Genomic DNA, 18,692 nt, shown 5'->3' on the forward strand with positions numbered 1-18,692 from the left:
AAATACTTGCAAACTGAATACAAGAACACATCAAAGATATTATCCACCATGACCAAATAGGCTTCATCCCAGGTATGCAGGGGTGGTTCAATATACGGAAATCCATCAATGTGATCCACCATATTAACAAACTGAAAGAAAAAAACCACATGATAATCTCCCTAGATGCTGAAAAAGCATTTGACAAAATCCAACATCCATTCATGTTTAAAGTATTAGAGAGATCAGGGATACAGGGCACATATCTAAACATAGTAAAATTAATATACAGGAAGCCTATAGCCAACATCAAACTGAATGGAGAGAAACTTAAACAATCCCACAGGAACCAGGGACAAGACACGGCTGCCCACTCTCTCCATATCTCTCCAACATAGTGCTGGAAGTCCTTGCTAGAGCAATAAGACAGTTGAAGGAGATCAAGGGGATACAAATTGGAAAGGAAATCAGAGAGTGGACAGGAAAAAATAGTAGGATTTTAAGTTAACCCAAACCTCAGCCACTTTCATCTACCCGTTGCTGCCTCACCAAAGGCCAAGCTGTGTGTCTGTCCCTCGACATTTCCATATTATTTCTCTTTACATTTGCTTGTAAATGCCAGACAGTTCAAATCCTGAAGCTGAGCATCTGAAAATTGAGGCACACAAAACCAATATTACATGGAAACCATATTCTCTGTGTGAGTACTGACCCAGGGAAAGGCTGCCTGTTAACACTTTAGGGAGAACCTCAGAGCCATGGGAAGTCATGGGAGGACCAGCAGTTTCTCACCTCAGAGCAGACACAGCGAAAATTATGAAATGGTTTGGGACTGATTAGATCAGAGGTTCAAAGTGAGCGAAGCTAGAGTTGCCTGTGTGGTGCAAACTTTCTGATCCCTCCCGCAGGTATTGCAAGATAACTCAGATAAAGTCCGTGTTCAGCCCTCTCCAGATGGCTCTTATCTGGGCACCGGGAGTAAGATCAACAGGCAGACAGGACACCCCACTGGGACGCCAGGACTTCATGCTCCCCAGCGGGAACTTGTCACCTTCTACAGACACAGAAATAACAAACTTCTGATATGTATTAAAGACACCTTCACCTTAGCTGTGCAGGAACTCCTCAGGAGCAGAGTCCTCCCCTGCCACATCCATCTGGGTAAGTGCTCTGCACCCAAGTGCAGAATCAGAAGGTGGTTAGGTCTCAGGCACACAATGGGAGGAGGAGAACTGGGCTACAGAAGGTTTTCAGCATCTGTGGAGATGCTGAACTCTGACAGCCTCTCAGCACAGGAGACTGTGTTCTGCACTGGTAATCAGCATGGTTTTTCCTTAGGATATTAATTTTCTGTAAATCCTAAAAATCATCAATTTTTCATGTTTCCAAAATACCAATACATTTTGGTTTGCACTCATGTTGTTCAAAAGTAAATGACTTTCTTTGTTAGTAATTCAGTCATACAATCAATTTCCTGATTTATTCTTTCTTGCAGCTCTCCTCATGTTATCCAGGAAAGCTTAAACCCACAGCTTAATGTAATGTCCACACAGAGATCACTTCCTGCCTTTCTCCTCCCTGGCTGCAGTGCACCCACAGGGCCACAAGCACCCAGCATGCAATGGCCTCTGCAGAGAAGGTTTCTTTCCCCTTTCCACTCTCTATTTCCCTCCAGGTCACAAGCTCAGGCTATTGCTGTGCTGAACACTGGTAACTTGTTTGAGGCCTCTTTGTGATGTCATGGATCTCAGGCTGTCCATGATTCTGGTAACTGAGGGATGATACAGTGTCTACTCCATGCAGAACAGTGGGCTCTAACTTTGTAGCCCTGAGCAGCTGAAGCCTTCATAGTTGCTTTAACAGGGAATGTTCAGGATTCTTGTGGATATTTCTCGTTCCAGGTGTATTTTGTTCTCCTGTTCTACCCTCTAAGGCTTTCCTTCCTTGTCCTCAATATGGCCTCTTCACAGGGAACCTATTTCACAAATCCTGGTCTTTTTTTCTGTGTAGAGAACACCAATTCTCTCTGCAGGAAACCTGATAGACCAGGCTATAAAAGGTAATTTATGGCACAGTGCAATTGAATCCCAAGGTGGCTGTGGCAGCCTGAACTGTTGTGCAAAAGGCTTTCTCTTACATAATTTTTCTGATGGCAGGAAGTGGCTGTCATGTTCTCTGATCTCCTGTGATGGAATAGTAGGCATTCATGTGAGCACTACCATCTGGGAAGACAGGAGTATTTCTACGAAGGGTTTTTAGTCACCGCAATGCTTTATATACGAATGATGCATTAGCCCAGAATTTCCTACAGACCTTCACATAGGCACAGTTGAGGGGGCTACAAAGACAGGAGCTGGCAGGTGGCTCAAGGCTGTTGTTTGTCTCACTCCAGACAAGCTGGTGCTCACAGTTCATGACATGGTTTCACTCTCCTCAGGTTTTCTGCAGAGAGGAAGCAACTGTGAACTTTCTCCTCCACACTAACATGGTTCTGCAGTGACTTCAAAGCATTGATCTCCTGAAGCCATGATGCCATGAATATGGCTGAAGATTCCTGGCTCCTGAGATGTCCTGGCTTCCCTAAGTGGTTTACATTTTGTAGGGCTGTAGTTACTGAAGTAATCCTAAATATAGCACAGCCTCCATCCATCCTCCATTCATCTACAGAGGTTGACAACCCTCTCCCTGCGTTGTCAATATCATGTCTTTGTAAAAATCAATTCCTCACCCTCTCTTCTCCCTCTACTTTTCGCTCTTCCTCTTTCTCTTCTCCCCTCTCTCTCATGTATGTGTGTATGTATTTAGGTGTTTTTGTATTCACTTGAACAAAAAGATCTGCGTTATAAAAATGATAGGAGAGAAACATGTATTAGGATTATTTCGTTAGTATCTGCTAGTGAATGCATATATTTCAAGTTTCTTAAACTCTTAAAACTTTACCAATGTATACTTTACCAATGTATACTCCATGAAATGTGTTTACCAAACCCACGGCTACCATTATGGGTGCACACAGGTCACAAGCTGACATTCAGGTTGAGCGCCAGTGTGCACAGCTGCTCTTTGTCCTGAAGGCTTCATTACTGTTTATTTTTCTGGGGTCATCACAGCACAGACTCAAACATATTGGCTGTGTGCCTTAAACTGTTATTCTATGTCACCTGAAGATGGAACTGAATTTCCCCCCTCCTCTTCCTTTACTTTCCTGGTCCTTCCTTCTCCATCACCTGTGTCTTCTCTTCATTGAGACTGAGGTCAAGGAGGAGCACTTGCATTATGAGGAACTCCACAGGTTCACAGAAATTAAAATCTGAAGAGCTTAATCATGACTCTCTGGGCCTGGTGGCCACTAATCTTTTGAAGAACTAGCTTTTTGTGTTGCTATTATAGAATTTTTATGTGAGGAAACTCAAATTATTAATTGTTTTTATCAAGTATTTATTTTCAGCTCTGAATTATTCATTCTTTTCAAGTGTTTATGAATTTTAAAATTTTCCCTATTCCCTCATTTTATAAATACTTCTTTGAATTTTTAAGCTTATAATATAATGACGTAATATGGCCTTTCCCATTCCGCCCTCAAAACCCATCCAAATATCCTTCCCATGCTGTCCTCCAGCCTCATGGCTGTTTTTCCTCTAATTTTCATTACACACATATATAGTCTCAGATGCATAACTGCGACCTGCTCAGTCTGTATAATGTGACGTGTTTGCCTGTTTTCAGGCCTGATAATTTGGTTTTGGACTACCAGTTTGTGTGCTCTTCCCTGGAGAGGACTGTTGCTCCTGCTCTTAGCATTCCTCAGTCTCCTGTAGTTCTTTGAGAAGGGCTGAGCAGTGGTTTTCCTGTACCTTGGCATGTCTAAGTGTTGTTGTCTTTGTTTAGCTCCTGTTCAGGCAGTCATGTGCGTAAGGTTATTGCTGTAGCTCCTTAACTCTACCGGGAGACACAATCTCACAGTGAATTCCCTAATCCCCTGCTTTCAATCTCTCCATGCCATCTTCAGAAGCAATGTTCTCTGAGCCTTGCTTGCAGGAGGTCTTTGGTAGATGGGTCCACCGAGACTGGGATCCACAACTCTACATCTTGATCAGCTGTGGTTTTCTGTACTGATCTCAGTCTGCTGCAAAGAGAAGTTTTCTTGTTGAGAGGTGAGGGTTACACTCATCTGTGGATATAAGAACAAATACTTAGATCATTGAAAACATTTTTGCTTCTTGTCAGTATACTGTATTATAGTGCAATATGATCTGAAAAGCTATAAAGTTATTTCATCTCACACCCTTGATTGTCAGTTGATAATTTGTTAATGTTTATCTGGGAAACTTTTTACAATATTATATACTTTGAGTGTATTTAATCGTCATTAAAGGAAATGATGAGCTCTACATAAAATGCCCACTGAATTTCCTACATCCCAGAGGTCTGACAAAGTCCCCTACACCTTGAAGGCAATGGAGACTTAAGACTCCTGTGGAGCCTATCCCTCAAGACTGGGTGGACACTTTTCATTTACTTATGACCTTAGAATGAGATGGCCCTAAGTCTATTGTAATTGTAGTTTTGTTTACTACCCTGATTTTACCTGTCAAAAGAGGGGGAAAAAAAGGAGTATGCTCACCCTGAACTCAGACCATACTGGATCTCATGGCTGGAGATTAAATTCATAGGTTGGAGGCAGAGTCACTTAGAAGAGTTCAGAGAAACACCAGGATTTCAAACTCTCTTGAAAGGGAACTTGGCTCCATCATTCTAGCCTTTTGGTCATTTTTGTCTTTTCTGTTTCATGCAGGGAAGGAGATGATCAGTCATTCACAGAGCTGCATTCTGTCTCCCAGGCCACTGCATGAGAAAACCAGCAGCTGACATGTATAGAGATCACTCTGTGTCGGACAGTTCCATGCTTGGTGTGTAGGTAGAATCCTCACACCTAGGGGCTTCTTGACTGTACATATGCTCCAGAGTTGCTGACTGGAGCTCATCTTCTGAGTGCTTATGGTCACACTTCGAAGAAATGGCAGAGAGTCATTAGGATTCAACTCAGAGTCCAAACTGGTAATTATTTGTTCTGGAGATTTATTAAGAACATTTGGCTGGGAAGCGGTGGTGCATGCTTTGAATCCCAGCACTCAGGAGGCAAAGGCAGGTGGATCTCCGAGTACTAGGACATCTTTGTTTACAGAGTGAGTTCCAGGACAGCCAGGACTATATAGAGAAACCCTGACTTGAAAAACTGAGAGAGAGAGAGAGAGAGAGAGAGAGAGAGAGAGAGAGAGAGAATAAGAGGAAGAGAAGGAGGCAGAGGTAAGGGGGACAAAGGGGAGAGAAAAGAAGAGAAAGAGACAAAGAAAATGAATGAATAATGAATGAATGAAAAAGAAGGTGAATGAATACTTGGCCAGCAGGGAAGAGGGCACTGAGATAAACGATCCTGTGCACGTGTGTCTGACAATCAAGTGAGATGCAGCTATTACCCCTTAATAAACCAAACATGTGGACCAGGAGAGGAAATTTTTTTATAACTTCTGGAAATGTTTAATGTACCAGAAAGTTTGTATTCTGAGACAGCCCCACTATGGTTCGAAGAGTTCAGTTTTGCTTGAGAAGCATCAGGACAGTGGGGACAGTGGGGACTATGGGGATGGTCTCAAGGGGGTGTGAGCTGGAGCTGAGTTCCAATTAGACAAGTTATAATTGGGATGAATTGACATCTTGTTGCCAGCTCAGGGTTGGTGGTTAATGCTTCATTACCAGTATTTATAATGAAGAGTTTTCTCTTTTCTCCTCAGACTTTTGATATTTGCAAATACACACACAATGAATAAGGCCAGCATACTCCACACTAACACAAATATTAAAATCACCTTGTTCTCTGAAATGAGTGTTGGGATCTCAGCCAACAGCATCCTTTTTCTCTTCCATTTCTGCATGCTCATTGGTGCACACAGGCCTAAGCCTATTTATTTCGTCATTGCTTTCTTGTCCCTGACCCAACTACTGATGCTGTTAACTATGGGACTCATAGCTGCAGACATGTTTATGTCTCAGGGGAGGTGGGACCCCACCACATGCAAATCCCTTTTCTATCTACACAGGTTCTTGAGGGGCCTCTCCCTTTGTGCTGCCTGTCTGCTGAATGTCCTCTGGACCATCATCCTCAGCCCTAGAAGCTGCTGTTTAAACAAGTTTAAACATAAATCTCCCCATCACATCTCGTGTGCCCTTTTTCTTTGCGTTCTCTACATGTCTTTTAGCAGTTACCTCTTGGTATCAAATAGCGCCGTCTCCAATTCGACCTCAGATAATTTTATGTATGTTACTCAGTCTTGCTCACTTCTACCCCTGAGTTACTCGAGACAAAGCACATTTTCCACACTGTTTGTCTTCAGGGAAGCCTTTCTTATCAGTCTCATGGCCCTCTCCAGTGGGTACATGGTGGCTCTCTTGTGCAGGCACATGAAGCAGGCCTGGCATCTTCACAGCACCAGCCTTTCTCCAAAAGCATCTCCAGAGCAAAGGGCCACCTGGACCATCCTGCTGCTCATGAGCTTCTTTGTGTTTCTCTGCATTTTGGAGACTGTTATCTTGCAAACAAGAATGAAGTTCAAAGATGGCTTACTATTCTACTTTATTCATATTCTTGTGTCCCATAGCTATGCCACAGTCAGTCCTCTTGTGTTTATTTGCACTGAAAAGCATATAATTAAAATTTTTAGGTCAGTGTGGGACAGGAAAGTAAATATGTGATTATTCAGGAATGGGTATGATCCCTTAATGCAATCCAATATGTTGTCATCAGAGCTATGATCATGACATAATAGGAACATTCCAAGGTTTAAACTGATATGTGAAAACATCCTTTTCCCATTACATCTGTTTACTGTGTTTGTGGATGGCAAGTATGTAAAAGAAGATTAAAAAGCATTTCTACTCAGATATCACATGAGGTTTATCTTTCTCAATTTGTTTTCCACAGAGATCTGTGAGATGTCTTTCATCTGACCTGCATTAGCACATTACTTTTTATTATTTATTTATTTATTGAGGATTTTGAGGCAGGGTTTCTCTGTGTGGCCCTGGCTCTTCTGGGCTTTCTTTGTAGATCAGGCTGACCTCAAACTCACAGAGATCCACCTGCCTCTGCCTCCCTGAGTGCAGGGAACAAAGGTGTGTGTCACCATGCATAGTTTATTTCTAATTTTTTGAACAATGATTTAAGTTTTAACTGTGTGTGTGTGTGTGTGTGTGTGTGTGTGTGTGTGTGTGTGCACTTGAGTGCAGATGCTCTTGGAGCCCAGATGTGTCAATTACTGTTAGAGCTAGACTTATAGGCAGTTGTGGGCCAGCCAAGTGTGAGTGTTGGTAATTGAACTTGAGTCTTCTAGAAAACAGTTCACTTATGTGCTGAGCCAACTCTCTGGCACAACCATTACTTTAAATATGTGGCAACTATGACATTTTCAATAAATGAATGCCTTGATTGTTTATATTTGAAAAAATACACAAGGAAACATCGTTTTGAGAATAAATTATCACAGAATGCACAACACACACACAAATACACAGAGCTAAAATGATATGCAGAGAACCATAATGTCATTTGCATAATCGTGCTCCTATGGCCAAATTTAAAATAGTCAAAGGTAGGAGCAGCCACTGTCTAGTCTAGGGGTATCAGGATGTGGGATCAGGTCATGGCCTCCCTGTGCCATGGAGTGCTAGTGAGAATATGAAGAACACCTCGAATGTCTGCCATGCCAGTCAGACACACTCCACAAACTTGATGAGTTACTTATGAAAGATGAAGCTTAGGGGTGTCAAAGGAATAGAGACCATAAACAAAGTGCTTTATCTGTGCTCAAAATATCATAGCCAAATGTAAATAGTAAACTATTCACAGATAGTTACTCAGCTGTGCTATTGATATACTCCAGGGAACTGAGGGCTTGCAGCATGCCTGCTTATTGGAAAAGAAGAAAAAGAAAAAGAAAAAGAAGAAGCAGACACACGAAAAATGAGTAGACAGCTGAAAATAAACTCAGGGCTGAAATCAATCAATTAAAAACAAATAAAACAATTCAAAGAATCAATGAAACCAAGAGCTAGTTCTTTGAGAAAATCAACAAGATAGACCAACTCTTACCCAAGCTACCTAAAAGGCAGAGAGACACCATCCAAATCAATAAAATCAGAAATGAAAAGGAGGATATAACTACAGACACCGAGGAAATCCAAACAATTATTAGGTCTAATTTTAAAAGTCCGCATGGCACAAAATTTGAAAATCAAAATGCAATGGTCAATTTTCTTGATTGATTCCACTTAGAAAGCTGAATCAAGACCAGGTAAATCAATTAAATAGTCCTATATCTCCTAAGGAAATAGAAGCAGTCATTGAAAGTGTCCCATCCACAAAAAGACCAGGACCAGATGGTTTCAGCATAGAATTCTACCAGACCTTCAAAGAAGAGTTACTTCCAGTTCTCTTAAAACTATTCCACAAAATGGAAACAGAAGGAACATTACAAAACTCATTCTATGAAGCCACAGTCACCTTGTTACCTAAACCTCACAAAGACCCAACAAAAAAAAAAGTGAACTTCAGGCCAATCTCCCTTATGAACATTGATGCAAAAATACACAACAAAATACTTGCAAACCTAATACAAGAACACATCAAAGATATCATCCACTATTACCAAGTAGGCTACATCCCAGGTATGCAAGGGTGGTTCAATATATGGAAATCCATCAATGTGATCCATCATATTAACAAACTGAAAGAAAAAGATCACATGCTAATCTCCTTAGATGCTGAAAAAGCATTTGACAAAATCCAACATCCATTCATGTTTAAAATATTGGAGAGATCAGGGATGCAAGGCACATACCTAAACATAGTAAAGGCAATATACAGCCAGCCTATAGCCAACATCAAACTAAACAGAGAGAAACTTATAGCAATCCCACTGAAATCAGGTACAAGGCAAGGCTGCCCACTCTCTCCATATCTCTTCAACATAGTTCTGGAAGTCCTTGCTAGAGCAATAAGACAGTTGAAGGAGATCAAGGGGATACAAATTGGAAAGGAAGAAGTCAAATTATCACTATTTGCAGATGATATGATAGTATACCTGATTGACCTCAAAAACTCTACCATGGAACTCCTACAGTTGATAAACACCTTCAGCAAAGTGGCCGGATACAAAATTAACTAAAAAAAAAAAAAAAAAAAAAAAAAAAAAAAAAAAAAAAAAAAAAAAAAAAAATCAGTAGCCCTCCTGTATACAAAACACAAAGGGCTGAAAAATATATTAGGGAAACAGCACCTTCACAATAGCCACAAATGACATAAGGGAATTTGTACCTAACCAAACCAGTCAAGGACAGGTATGAAAAAGAAAATTTCCAGTCTCTGAAGAAAAAATTAGAAGATATCAGAAGATGGAAAGATCTCCCATACTCATGGCTTGGCATGATTAACATAGTAAAAATGGCCATCTTACCAAAAACAATCTACAGATTCAATGCAATTCCCGTCAAATTACCAACACAATTCTTTACACACTATCAAAGCAGATGCTGAGAATTTTGGCTGTTAGGCAAAGATCATGGAATCTTATGAAAGAAGTGGGAAATAGTAAGATCAGGAGAGGACAGGAACTCCACAAGGAGAGCAACAGAACCAGAATATTTGTATACAGGGGAATTTCTAGAGACTCATACTCCAACCAAGTACCATGCACGGAGATAACCTAGAAACCCTGCACAGATGTAGCCCATGGCAGTTCAGTATCCAACTGGGTTCCATAGTAATGGGAAGAGGGACTGTCTCTGACATAAACTGATTGGCATGCTCTTTAATCACCTTCCTCTGAGGGGGGAGCAGTGTTACCAGGCCACAGAAGATGACAATGCAGCCACTCCTAATGAGATCTGATAAACTAGGATCAGAAGGAAGGAAAGGGGGACCTCCCCTATCAGTGGACTTGGGGTGGTGCATGCGTGAAGAAGGGGGAGAGAAGTTGGGATTAGGAGGGGAAGAGGGAGGGATTTATGAGAGGATACAAAGTGAATAAAGTGTAATTAATAAAAGTTAAAAAAATGACATTAAAAAAAAAAACAGTCATGTACTCGACAATGCTCCTGACAATTTTTCAGCATTCCAACAACCTAAGATCTAGAACACTCTGAACACAGGAACACAACTGTAGCCTGTGCATGAGTGAACTGTTATTTAGCATTCAGAAAGGAGGAGACACCTGCACATGAATCAATGCCCATGAGCCCCAAAGCTACTTAGCAAAGTGAAATTTCAGTCACAGAGGAGCAGACATTGTATGAATCCATTTATAGATGACAGGACTCAGAGTAACCAACAGGAACAAAATCAGAATGTTATTCTAGAGTTTCAATAGCATACGCATTGTGGAAGTTTTGCTGGTGGGGTCTTTAGAGGCATTCGCTCTGGCTGGCCAGTAATGTGACTGTTCTCACCAATGTATGTCCACAATATTCAGAGGGAACTGTGTATCTTCAGTCCATTTTCTCATTATGGAAATGTATACAGTTAGTTTAAACATGCTGCAAAAGCATTGCCGCTGCAATTAAAAACAAAAGTATTCTAAAAGTATCAAGCTGTCATTTCTCAACAGTTTACAGTCCTTAAGGTAAATTTGCCTCAAGCAATGTATTGTCTGTTATTTCCTAATGCTCTGACTCTTAGTCTCAGGTTTCCCATGAAAGCAGAGAAGTCCTTCAGTTAAGCAGTGCTCTTAGGAAGCTACTCCTCCACCCTGGAAGGGTTTCCTACCTTGTGCTGGCATCCAGTTATTACCTTCTGGATGAGATATTTTAAATTCAGTCAGAGCCATAAAAAAATGTAGATTAAACGTGGAAAATTACCTAGCTTGAAAACAAGTGATGGTGTGTAAATTGTGGGCTTTTTCTTTTGTTATGTGGAAAAATCAACCAAACATAAAACATACCCAGCCCTGTATTTTTACATCAGTGATTGAAAAATCATATGTCCCTTAATGTTTCAAAAGAGCAACTCTGTAAGAGATTATGAACTAATAAGACTTATGTCCTATTACGTAGACATGCTCTTTATATGTCAATATGGTCATTTAGCTTTCAGGATTGTCACTTCTTTCTTAAACGAAAACTTTAATTATTTCTGATGTTTCCATCATGGGCCCCATTCCAACTCATGTCTCTGTTCCTTGGTTTCCACCCTGTACCCTTGCAACCTCTCCTCCAAATGAAATGAAATGAAATGAAAAGTTTTGCTGTGGAATCATAGTGTGGCATCTTTTCTTTACGTGCTTATGTTCACTGCAATGAGTCATGGGTCTGGATTGAAGCCTCTGGCTTCTGCTACACCATCAAGACTGCATCCACATGGGGACTTCTCTCAGATGCCCTCTTGTTGCCCTGTGTCTTCGGAGCTCCGGCAGCTTTGGATCTACAGGACCGGCCCTTTCATCCTCTCCAGCAGGTCACAGAAGGACAGGTGTTGGGGTGGACCAACTCAAAGCTCTGGATCTGCCTGGGTGGTAGCTGAGTTGGTGAGCCACCAGCTCTCCTGCACCCACACCCCAGGGTGAGCCCACCAGCTCTCCTGGACCCACACCCCAGGGTGAGCTCAGCACGGCCCTGGATATCTCACACAGTGCTGCAGCCGGCAAGGAGCAAGGTCATCTTTCCTGCTCTCCTGCTCTTGGGGCCAAATCACCCATGCCTTCACTACCAGGGCCAGCTGTGCTGTGCTGCCCAGGGGAGGTGCTCTTCTGAGTTCTGCAAATGGGGAGAGGCAGAGACAACTCTCCTGCTCTCATGACCTTGGAGCCATGTCTCCAACCTGCTACAGCTGGTGAGAGACAAAATGTGAGGAGCGGGGAGGGGATCTCTTCCTTGCCCAAGCCATCCCACAGCAGAGCAGGGGAAGGCCCAGCTCTCCCAAGTTCGTGGCCATTGAGGGGTGGAGCCAGCTCAGAACAGTGCTTCAGTTAGCATTCCTAACCAGGGACACCTGCATGGCCTCTGGTGGAAACATGGGCCTGGGTCATCGAACAGACCCTGGCTGCCATAGGACCAGGGGACCCAGACTTGGCTCCTGGCAGCAGCATGGTTCCACATGTCCCCATGGCCTAGGTGGCAGTGGAGGCCATTCTGATCATTATATCTTCCTCAGCAGCACATCCTTCAGACAATCACACGGTCTTCAGTGGCATCCCTAACCCTGACATTCACTTGGCCTTTGTTGGTAACTTAGGCTACAGACATAGCCAAAGACCCAAGCTGCAGCAGGACCTCACCTTGGCCTCCTCATGGATGTCTGTTCCTCACTGCCATTAAGTCTCCAATTCCGCCATTTTCTACAGTGAATAAACCCCTCCACTTCACTTTCTCTTTCATCTTTCTGCCATGTACTCCATCTTCCAAATTTTTCCTTCACACATTTTTTTCCATTGAAGGGTCACCTGTTGCAGCGCTGGGAGGCCACATATGGATACAAGGCCTGGGTTGTCGTTTCTTAAAGTAACTTTACAATTGGGTGCTGGCCTCTTTATTTTGGATATCATGAATACACACACACACACACACACACACACACACACACACACACAGAGACACACAGACACACACACAGACACACACACACACACACCAGAGAGAGACAGACACAGAGTAGACGGACAGCAAACAGAGATACAGACAGAGACACAGAGACAGAGATAGAGAAAACCTCCTAAGTTTAAATGCAGAATAAGACATGGAACATAACACAGCTTTGACCTCAACTAATGCCATGAAAAGTGGGAGCTTGCTCTATCCTGATTACTTATAAAGAGAAATCAATTGCAAGCCTCTAACTCAGGTGGGCTTTTCTATACTAATTACAGTTTCATTTGTTATTCAGTAACTGAAAAGAGCAATTTGGGGAGATATTACAAATCAAAGCACACTCATATCCATGAGCAGTGATGTCACTGTCCATGTGTAGATCTCATAAGTTAGCCTTAAGGATCATTTAAAGAAATGACTTAAGTACTAGGTAATGTAGGCAGGGCAGCTGGAGAAGAAGATCACATGTCCTTTATACATACTGGGTTGGTGAGAAATGCTGATGACAGGCTATATGCTCGCAAAATTGAATGTTGTGAATGACTTAAAGGGAGGGAATATTTACAGATACATAAAGATGGAGAAAATGGGGAGAAATTAATAAACTGTTAAAACAAACATGTGAACACATGAACAGGTCCAAATGTGTGTGCACATGCCTTTAGTGCCAGCACTTAGTTTGCCGGCAGGGGCAGAAGTTGGCAGAGATCTGTGAGTTCAAGGCAAGCCTGGTGTATATAGTGAGTTCCAAGCCAGCCAGGGCTACATGGGGAGACCCTGACTAAAAATAAAAGAACATTCAGTATCTCTGAATTTCCAGTTCTCTCTAGAATCATGTTTCCATCTATCCTGTATATTTAATTGTTGACATAAGACAGGAGGTTTATATTTTTAAAGGCTTCTCTTCTAATTCTAGTGTCCTTAATGTAAATCATCCACCTGAAAACATTATGTTTGTTTAACTTTTGTAAGTGAGAATGTCATTGTAGCCAGGATAGCCTTGAATCCTCCTGGCTCCACCTCTGGAGTCATCCCTTTATTCAGACTTTAGAGCTCGGCTTGTCCTCAGCCTCAGCTGGGTCCCATCTGCCTCTGGTCACCCTGGCTCTCCAGCTCTGCCTTGAGCTCTCAGCATTCCATCTGCTTTCTTTCACAATTCACCTTCAGATTTCACTCACAGCTAACATCCTGCAACTAGGAGTTTGGATAGACTGGAAAATACATCAATAAAGCAGGTGCTCCATGGGAAGACTGACCTGGGGAGAGGCTGTCTCTCACACACTGTAGAAGGAGGACCCTCAAGTGGGCATGTAAATCATTGGAGGACTAAAAGTTCTGCATCTCAGAAGAGAGGCAGTACAGTGGAGAAATTGCTCAAAATTAAGCCTAAGGTGTAAAGTGAGAAAAGATACTGTTGTCTATTTGGTGTAAACTTTCTGATCACTCCAGCAGGTGTGGCAAGGGAGCTCAGATAAAGTTTGTTCTCAGCCCTCCCCAGATGGCTGTTATCAGGACACAGGGAGTAAGATCAACAGGCAGAGAAGATGCTCCACTGGGAGGCCAGGTCTCCATGACCCCAGCAGGAACGTGTCATCTTCTACAGACACAGAAATAAATGTCACAGAGGGGCCTTAAATTCTCCATTCACCTAAGCTGTGCAGAATCTCCTCAGGCGCACTGTCCTCCCCTGCCACGTCCATCTGGGTAAGTGCTCTGCACCCAAGAGCAAATTCAGAAGGTGGTAGGAACCCAGGCAGGCTGTGGGAGGAGGAGGCTAAAGAGGGGTTTTCAGCAGCTACAGAGGAGTTGCAGAGCTCTGACAGATCATCAGCACAAGGGACTGAGTTCTGCATTGGCAACAAGAACATTTTCTTCTCAACATACTCATTTCCTTAATTTTTAGACTTTCAAATTGCTTTAGAATTCATGTTCATTCCTGTGAACTAAGTAACTCACACTGTATACCTGGATAAGCTGTTAAGTTACATTTCTTTTACTAATTTACCTATTCCTAGGACAAATTATCAGGGAAGTGAAAGGTCTGGAGAGCTCACTTTCCTCGGTTGTGCATCTGTAACTTTGGTGTGCATAGAACTGTTTTGATGTAACATCTTCTGTGCTGTGAAGTATAAAAACTTCCAAAGTCTGTGTAAGTAATAGAGGCTGTAGATTCAAAATCTCATTCCACAGAGGGAGGCCCCACAGGACTGCAAATGTTCCTTCTAGTGTTTGCTCATGGCCTCTATTCTTCTCAGCTCAATTTCAGAGATCACAAATTAGTGGTGTCAGCCCTTAGCCACTACTGGCTTGGTAGGAGGTGTCAGTAAATGGCTATGATGGTGAGGTTTCCAGGACACTAACTATTAATGCACAGTGACAGTGGCAGATTCCCTTCCCTGACTCACTGAGATCAGGAATTCTGGGAAGAGCTGGTTGCATGTTTTGTCTTTTCTCTATGTTCTCCACATGCATCTGTGCAATTTTTTATGATAGAAAAACTTGAATCTCATTTTATTTGAGGAAATTTGGAGAAGTGAACCCCCTCACCCTGTCCTGCTGTCTTTATTTCATTTCCAGACTTATCCCAAAGCTCAAATTTTCATGAACCTATGTGAAGAGATGGACAGGAACTGACCCCCCTCTCCTTTCTCTTAGGCAATGAATGCACTGGGAGGGAGGTCAGAGCTCTTAGCAGCAAAGCCAAGCCTCTCCTGAGGCTCCCCTGGGTGCTGGGGGAGCAGGTTGTGCTGCAGCACCATGCATGGTCCAGTGTTTGTGTCTGGAGTCTGTGCCATCCTGCTCCTCAGGGTCATCGAATCTTTCTGTTTCTGGAGGCTGATTTGGAAACCTTGGGGTACAGCCTCACTGACACTCTGAGCTCAGAGATGCTGTACAAACACTTCAAAGTTCAAAAACACAATTCTCAGTCAGGCTTTCAGACAGAGCTGTGATTCCTTAACCAAAAGGCTCTTCATGATTTGCCTATAACGTTACCACAGTTCATTTATTTCTTGCATCTCTGAAACAGCACTGGCCTATGCTTGGTGAAGGTTTTGCCTTCCCTGGAGTACTGGCCATTTATCCCTAGAGTCTTCCTATTTTTAAAGTTAGGATTGTGCCAAAGGTAGACATCCTGACTGAGTAACTTTCAGCCATTTTCATTGAGCATGGACAGTGTCTCCACCAACCCCCTCTATGTGCTGATGCTATGGACTGTGAGTTGTCCATGATTTGGGTAACTGTGGGCTAACACAGGCTAAAGTCGCGGCTTCTTGAATTCCTGCAGTACAGGGAGTTCAATTCCTCCCCCCACCTCCTGAGCAGCTGTAGTCTTCACAACTGGTTTTAACTGAGGAGATCTCAGGTTCCCCGTTGGTCATTTCTTGCTCTGTGCAAGTTTTATTTTCCTAATCTTTCCAAATGCTTTCCCTTTCTCTTCTCCAATACAGCCTTTCCTAATGGGACCTATTTCACAGATTGGTGAGTTTTCCTGGTGCCATGTACAGAGTTTCTTGCCTCTAGGAAGCAGCCTATTTTGTTGTGTTGTGTAAAGTGCAATCATAGTACATGTTACAACAGGTCATCCCAGGCTGGGCACAGCTTTCTTCACTCCAGTCCTCTAGGTTGGATGAGGTGGCCCTTGACCCATTCTGCAGATCTGAAAGTGTGTGTCCTATCTCCTGGTTTCTTACAGCATACACAGGCTGGCAGGTGGGCTGATGAGGCTCAGCTGGGAGGAGCCAGGCTAGAGGATTCTCTGTGGCTTGTTCCTGAGGAGAGGAACACTCACCAGAAGGTTTTCTCTAGAAATTATAATCTGCCTGCCTTACTGGTCCTGATTGTATAAGACTTAGATGTAGCTGTCAGTGCATGCTATGTGTAGATATTTGGATGACTAGAGACATGTCTATCCCTCCTGGCAAGCCTGTATGTTTTCTCTTTTGCTACTATTGAATTCCACTTCCAGAACAAAAGTGGTTTCAAAGAAGGAATCCCTGAAGCCATGATGTTAATATTAAGACTCATAACCTAACCTTTGGCAGAGTGCAGGGAATCATATGAAAGAAGGGGGAGTTAGTAAGACCTGGAGAAGACAGGAGTTCCACAAGGCCCAAATATATCAGGGCACAGGGGTCTTTCATGAGACTGTTTCTCCAACCAAGGACCATGTATGTAAATAACTTAGAATCTCTGCTCCTATATAGTCCATGGTAGCTCAGTTTCCAAGTGGGTTCTCTAGTAAGGGGAACAGGGAGTGTCTCTGACATGAACTCAATGGCTAGCTCTTTGACTCCTCTCACCCCCCGCTGAAGGAGGAGCAGCCTTGCTAGGCCACAGAGGAGGACATTGCAGCCAGTCCTGAAGAGACCTGATAAGTTAGGGTCAGATGGAATGGGAGGAGGTTCTCCCCTATCAGTGGACTTTGAAAGGTTCAGGGAGAAGATGAGGAAGGGATTGTGGGACTGGGAATGAATGAAGGAGGTTGCTACAGCTGAGATACAAAGTAAACAACCTGTGATTGATATAAAAATAAAAATTATAAGAAAAAATGAAATTAAAAAAGAAAAGAAAAGAGTATCAGGGAGGATTCACAGTCTCTGTGGCTGCCTTTCTCTCCTAAGAGCTTTTGGTTTGTAGGGCTGTGGTTTCTGAAGAGATGCTGAAAACAGCACAGCCTGTGCCCTGCTCTGCAGAGCTGACAGCTCACTGCCTGGGCAGTCTGATAGTGTGATGTGCTCATAAAGACCAAGTTCCTTTTTCTTATTTCTTTTCTTGTTAACTCAGTGGAATTAAAGAAAAAATATATGCATTTCCAGAAACGACACGAGAAAAAGCATGTTAGAATTCTTTTGCTTCTTAGTTAGCCAGTGCTAATACACATGCAATGCAAACTATTAGTTAAAATCTACAAGTGTGTTTTCCTTCCATGAAATAAGTATAGAACATGCACCTGACACTCAGTGCAGAAACCATAAAATGACATTCAGAGCGTGTGCTTCCGATGACATTTGTAAATGTAGTTTGTAATTTTAAAAAGTTGTAAATAAAGCTTGGAAACAATGGAGCCCCATCAGTCTCTCCATTGTTTTCCTGGTCTATCACATCACAACTCTAATGTCTGAGTTGCTCAAAGTAGAGACAACTGCCATTTTACCTGATCATTGGAAAACAGAGCTGCCCCCAACCTACTGTGTTCTGCTTCTTGTGACTGGGATTTGGAAAACAAACACATGAGCTTTATAAAGAATAATTGAGCACCACTCATTTAATCAACACTCTACTGCTATCTGGAGTACATGGTCCATAATCTAATAAAGGATTAACCATTTCTATGATGCTACAGAACATTTATTTCAGAAAATCTGCTTTATTCAATGTTTTCACCAACCATCTGCTTCAGGTATAACTCCTGTCATGGTACCCCATACTTGTGAAATTTTAAACCCTTTGCCTATCCTTAGTATCTTCCATGACAATGTCCCATGGTTGTCACACGTGGTAGGATTTGCCAGTTGTGGTGACAATGTGACATAGTTTAAATAAGTGTAAAACAATTTCACTGTACACACTTGACTTTCAGTGATAAGTTTTTACTATGTCACTGGAATTTATTTACAAAATTACATCTCCTGCATGCATGGTGTCTATGCTGGAAAGTTTTATGTTAGCTTGAAACAAGCTAGAATTATTTCAGACAAGAGAACCTCAGTTGGGGAAACATCCCTACCAGACCGGCCTGTGGGCAAGCACCTGTACATAGTAGGGCTGTGGTTTCTGAAGAGATGCTGAAAACAGCACAGCCTGTGCCCTGCTCTGCAGAGCTGACAGCTCACTGCCTGGGCAGTCTGATAGTGTGATGTGCTCATAAAGACCAAGTTCCTTTTTCTTATTTCTTTTCTCGTTAGCTCATTATCTTGATTGATGATTGATTTCATATGGCTGGGCCATGCTCACTGTGAACAGTGCCGTCCCTGTCTGTTGGTCCCAGGTGCTACAAAAAGTAGGTTGAGCAAGTTCTAAGAAGCAAGCTGCTGAGCAACACTACTCCATGGCCTCTCCATCAGTTCCTGCCTCCAGGT

At 42.6% G+C, this 18,692-nt stretch overlaps 1 protein-coding gene across 2 annotated transcripts; it reads left to right on the forward strand.

Annotated features, from left to right (window-relative positions):
• The first annotated feature begins 948 nt into the window (after positions 1–948).
• On the forward strand, positions 949–6,729 carry LOC132654226 (vomeronasal type-1 receptor 44-like). 2 transcript variants are annotated; one of them, XM_060383733.1, is made up of 2 exons: positions 949–1,140; positions 4,775–6,729. In XM_060383733.1, the coding sequence occupies exon 2, from the start codon at positions 5,800–5,802 to the stop codon at positions 6,727–6,729; it is 930 nt and encodes a 309-aa protein (XP_060239716.1). In that variant the 5' UTR covers positions 949–1,140; positions 4,775–5,799. The 2 variants fall into 2 exon arrangements, with proteins under 2 accessions (XP_060239716.1, XP_060239717.1); XM_060383734.1 differs by lacking the exon at positions 949–1,140 and adding an exon at positions 3,615–4,133.
• Positions 6,730–18,692: the final 11,963 nt, after the last annotated feature.

The sequence above is a fragment of the Meriones unguiculatus genome, chromosome 5, assembly GCF_030254825.1.
Source record: "Meriones unguiculatus strain TT.TT164.6M chromosome 5, Bangor_MerUng_6.1, whole genome shotgun sequence".
Taxonomy (NCBI): domain Eukaryota; kingdom Metazoa; phylum Chordata; class Mammalia; order Rodentia; family Muridae; genus Meriones; species Meriones unguiculatus.

Excerpts from the sequence above, each read along its gene's own strand:
- LOC132654226 (XM_060383733.1), top strand. The coding sequence starts at position 5,800 with ATGAATAAGGCCAGCATACTCCACACTAACACAAATATTAAAATCACC.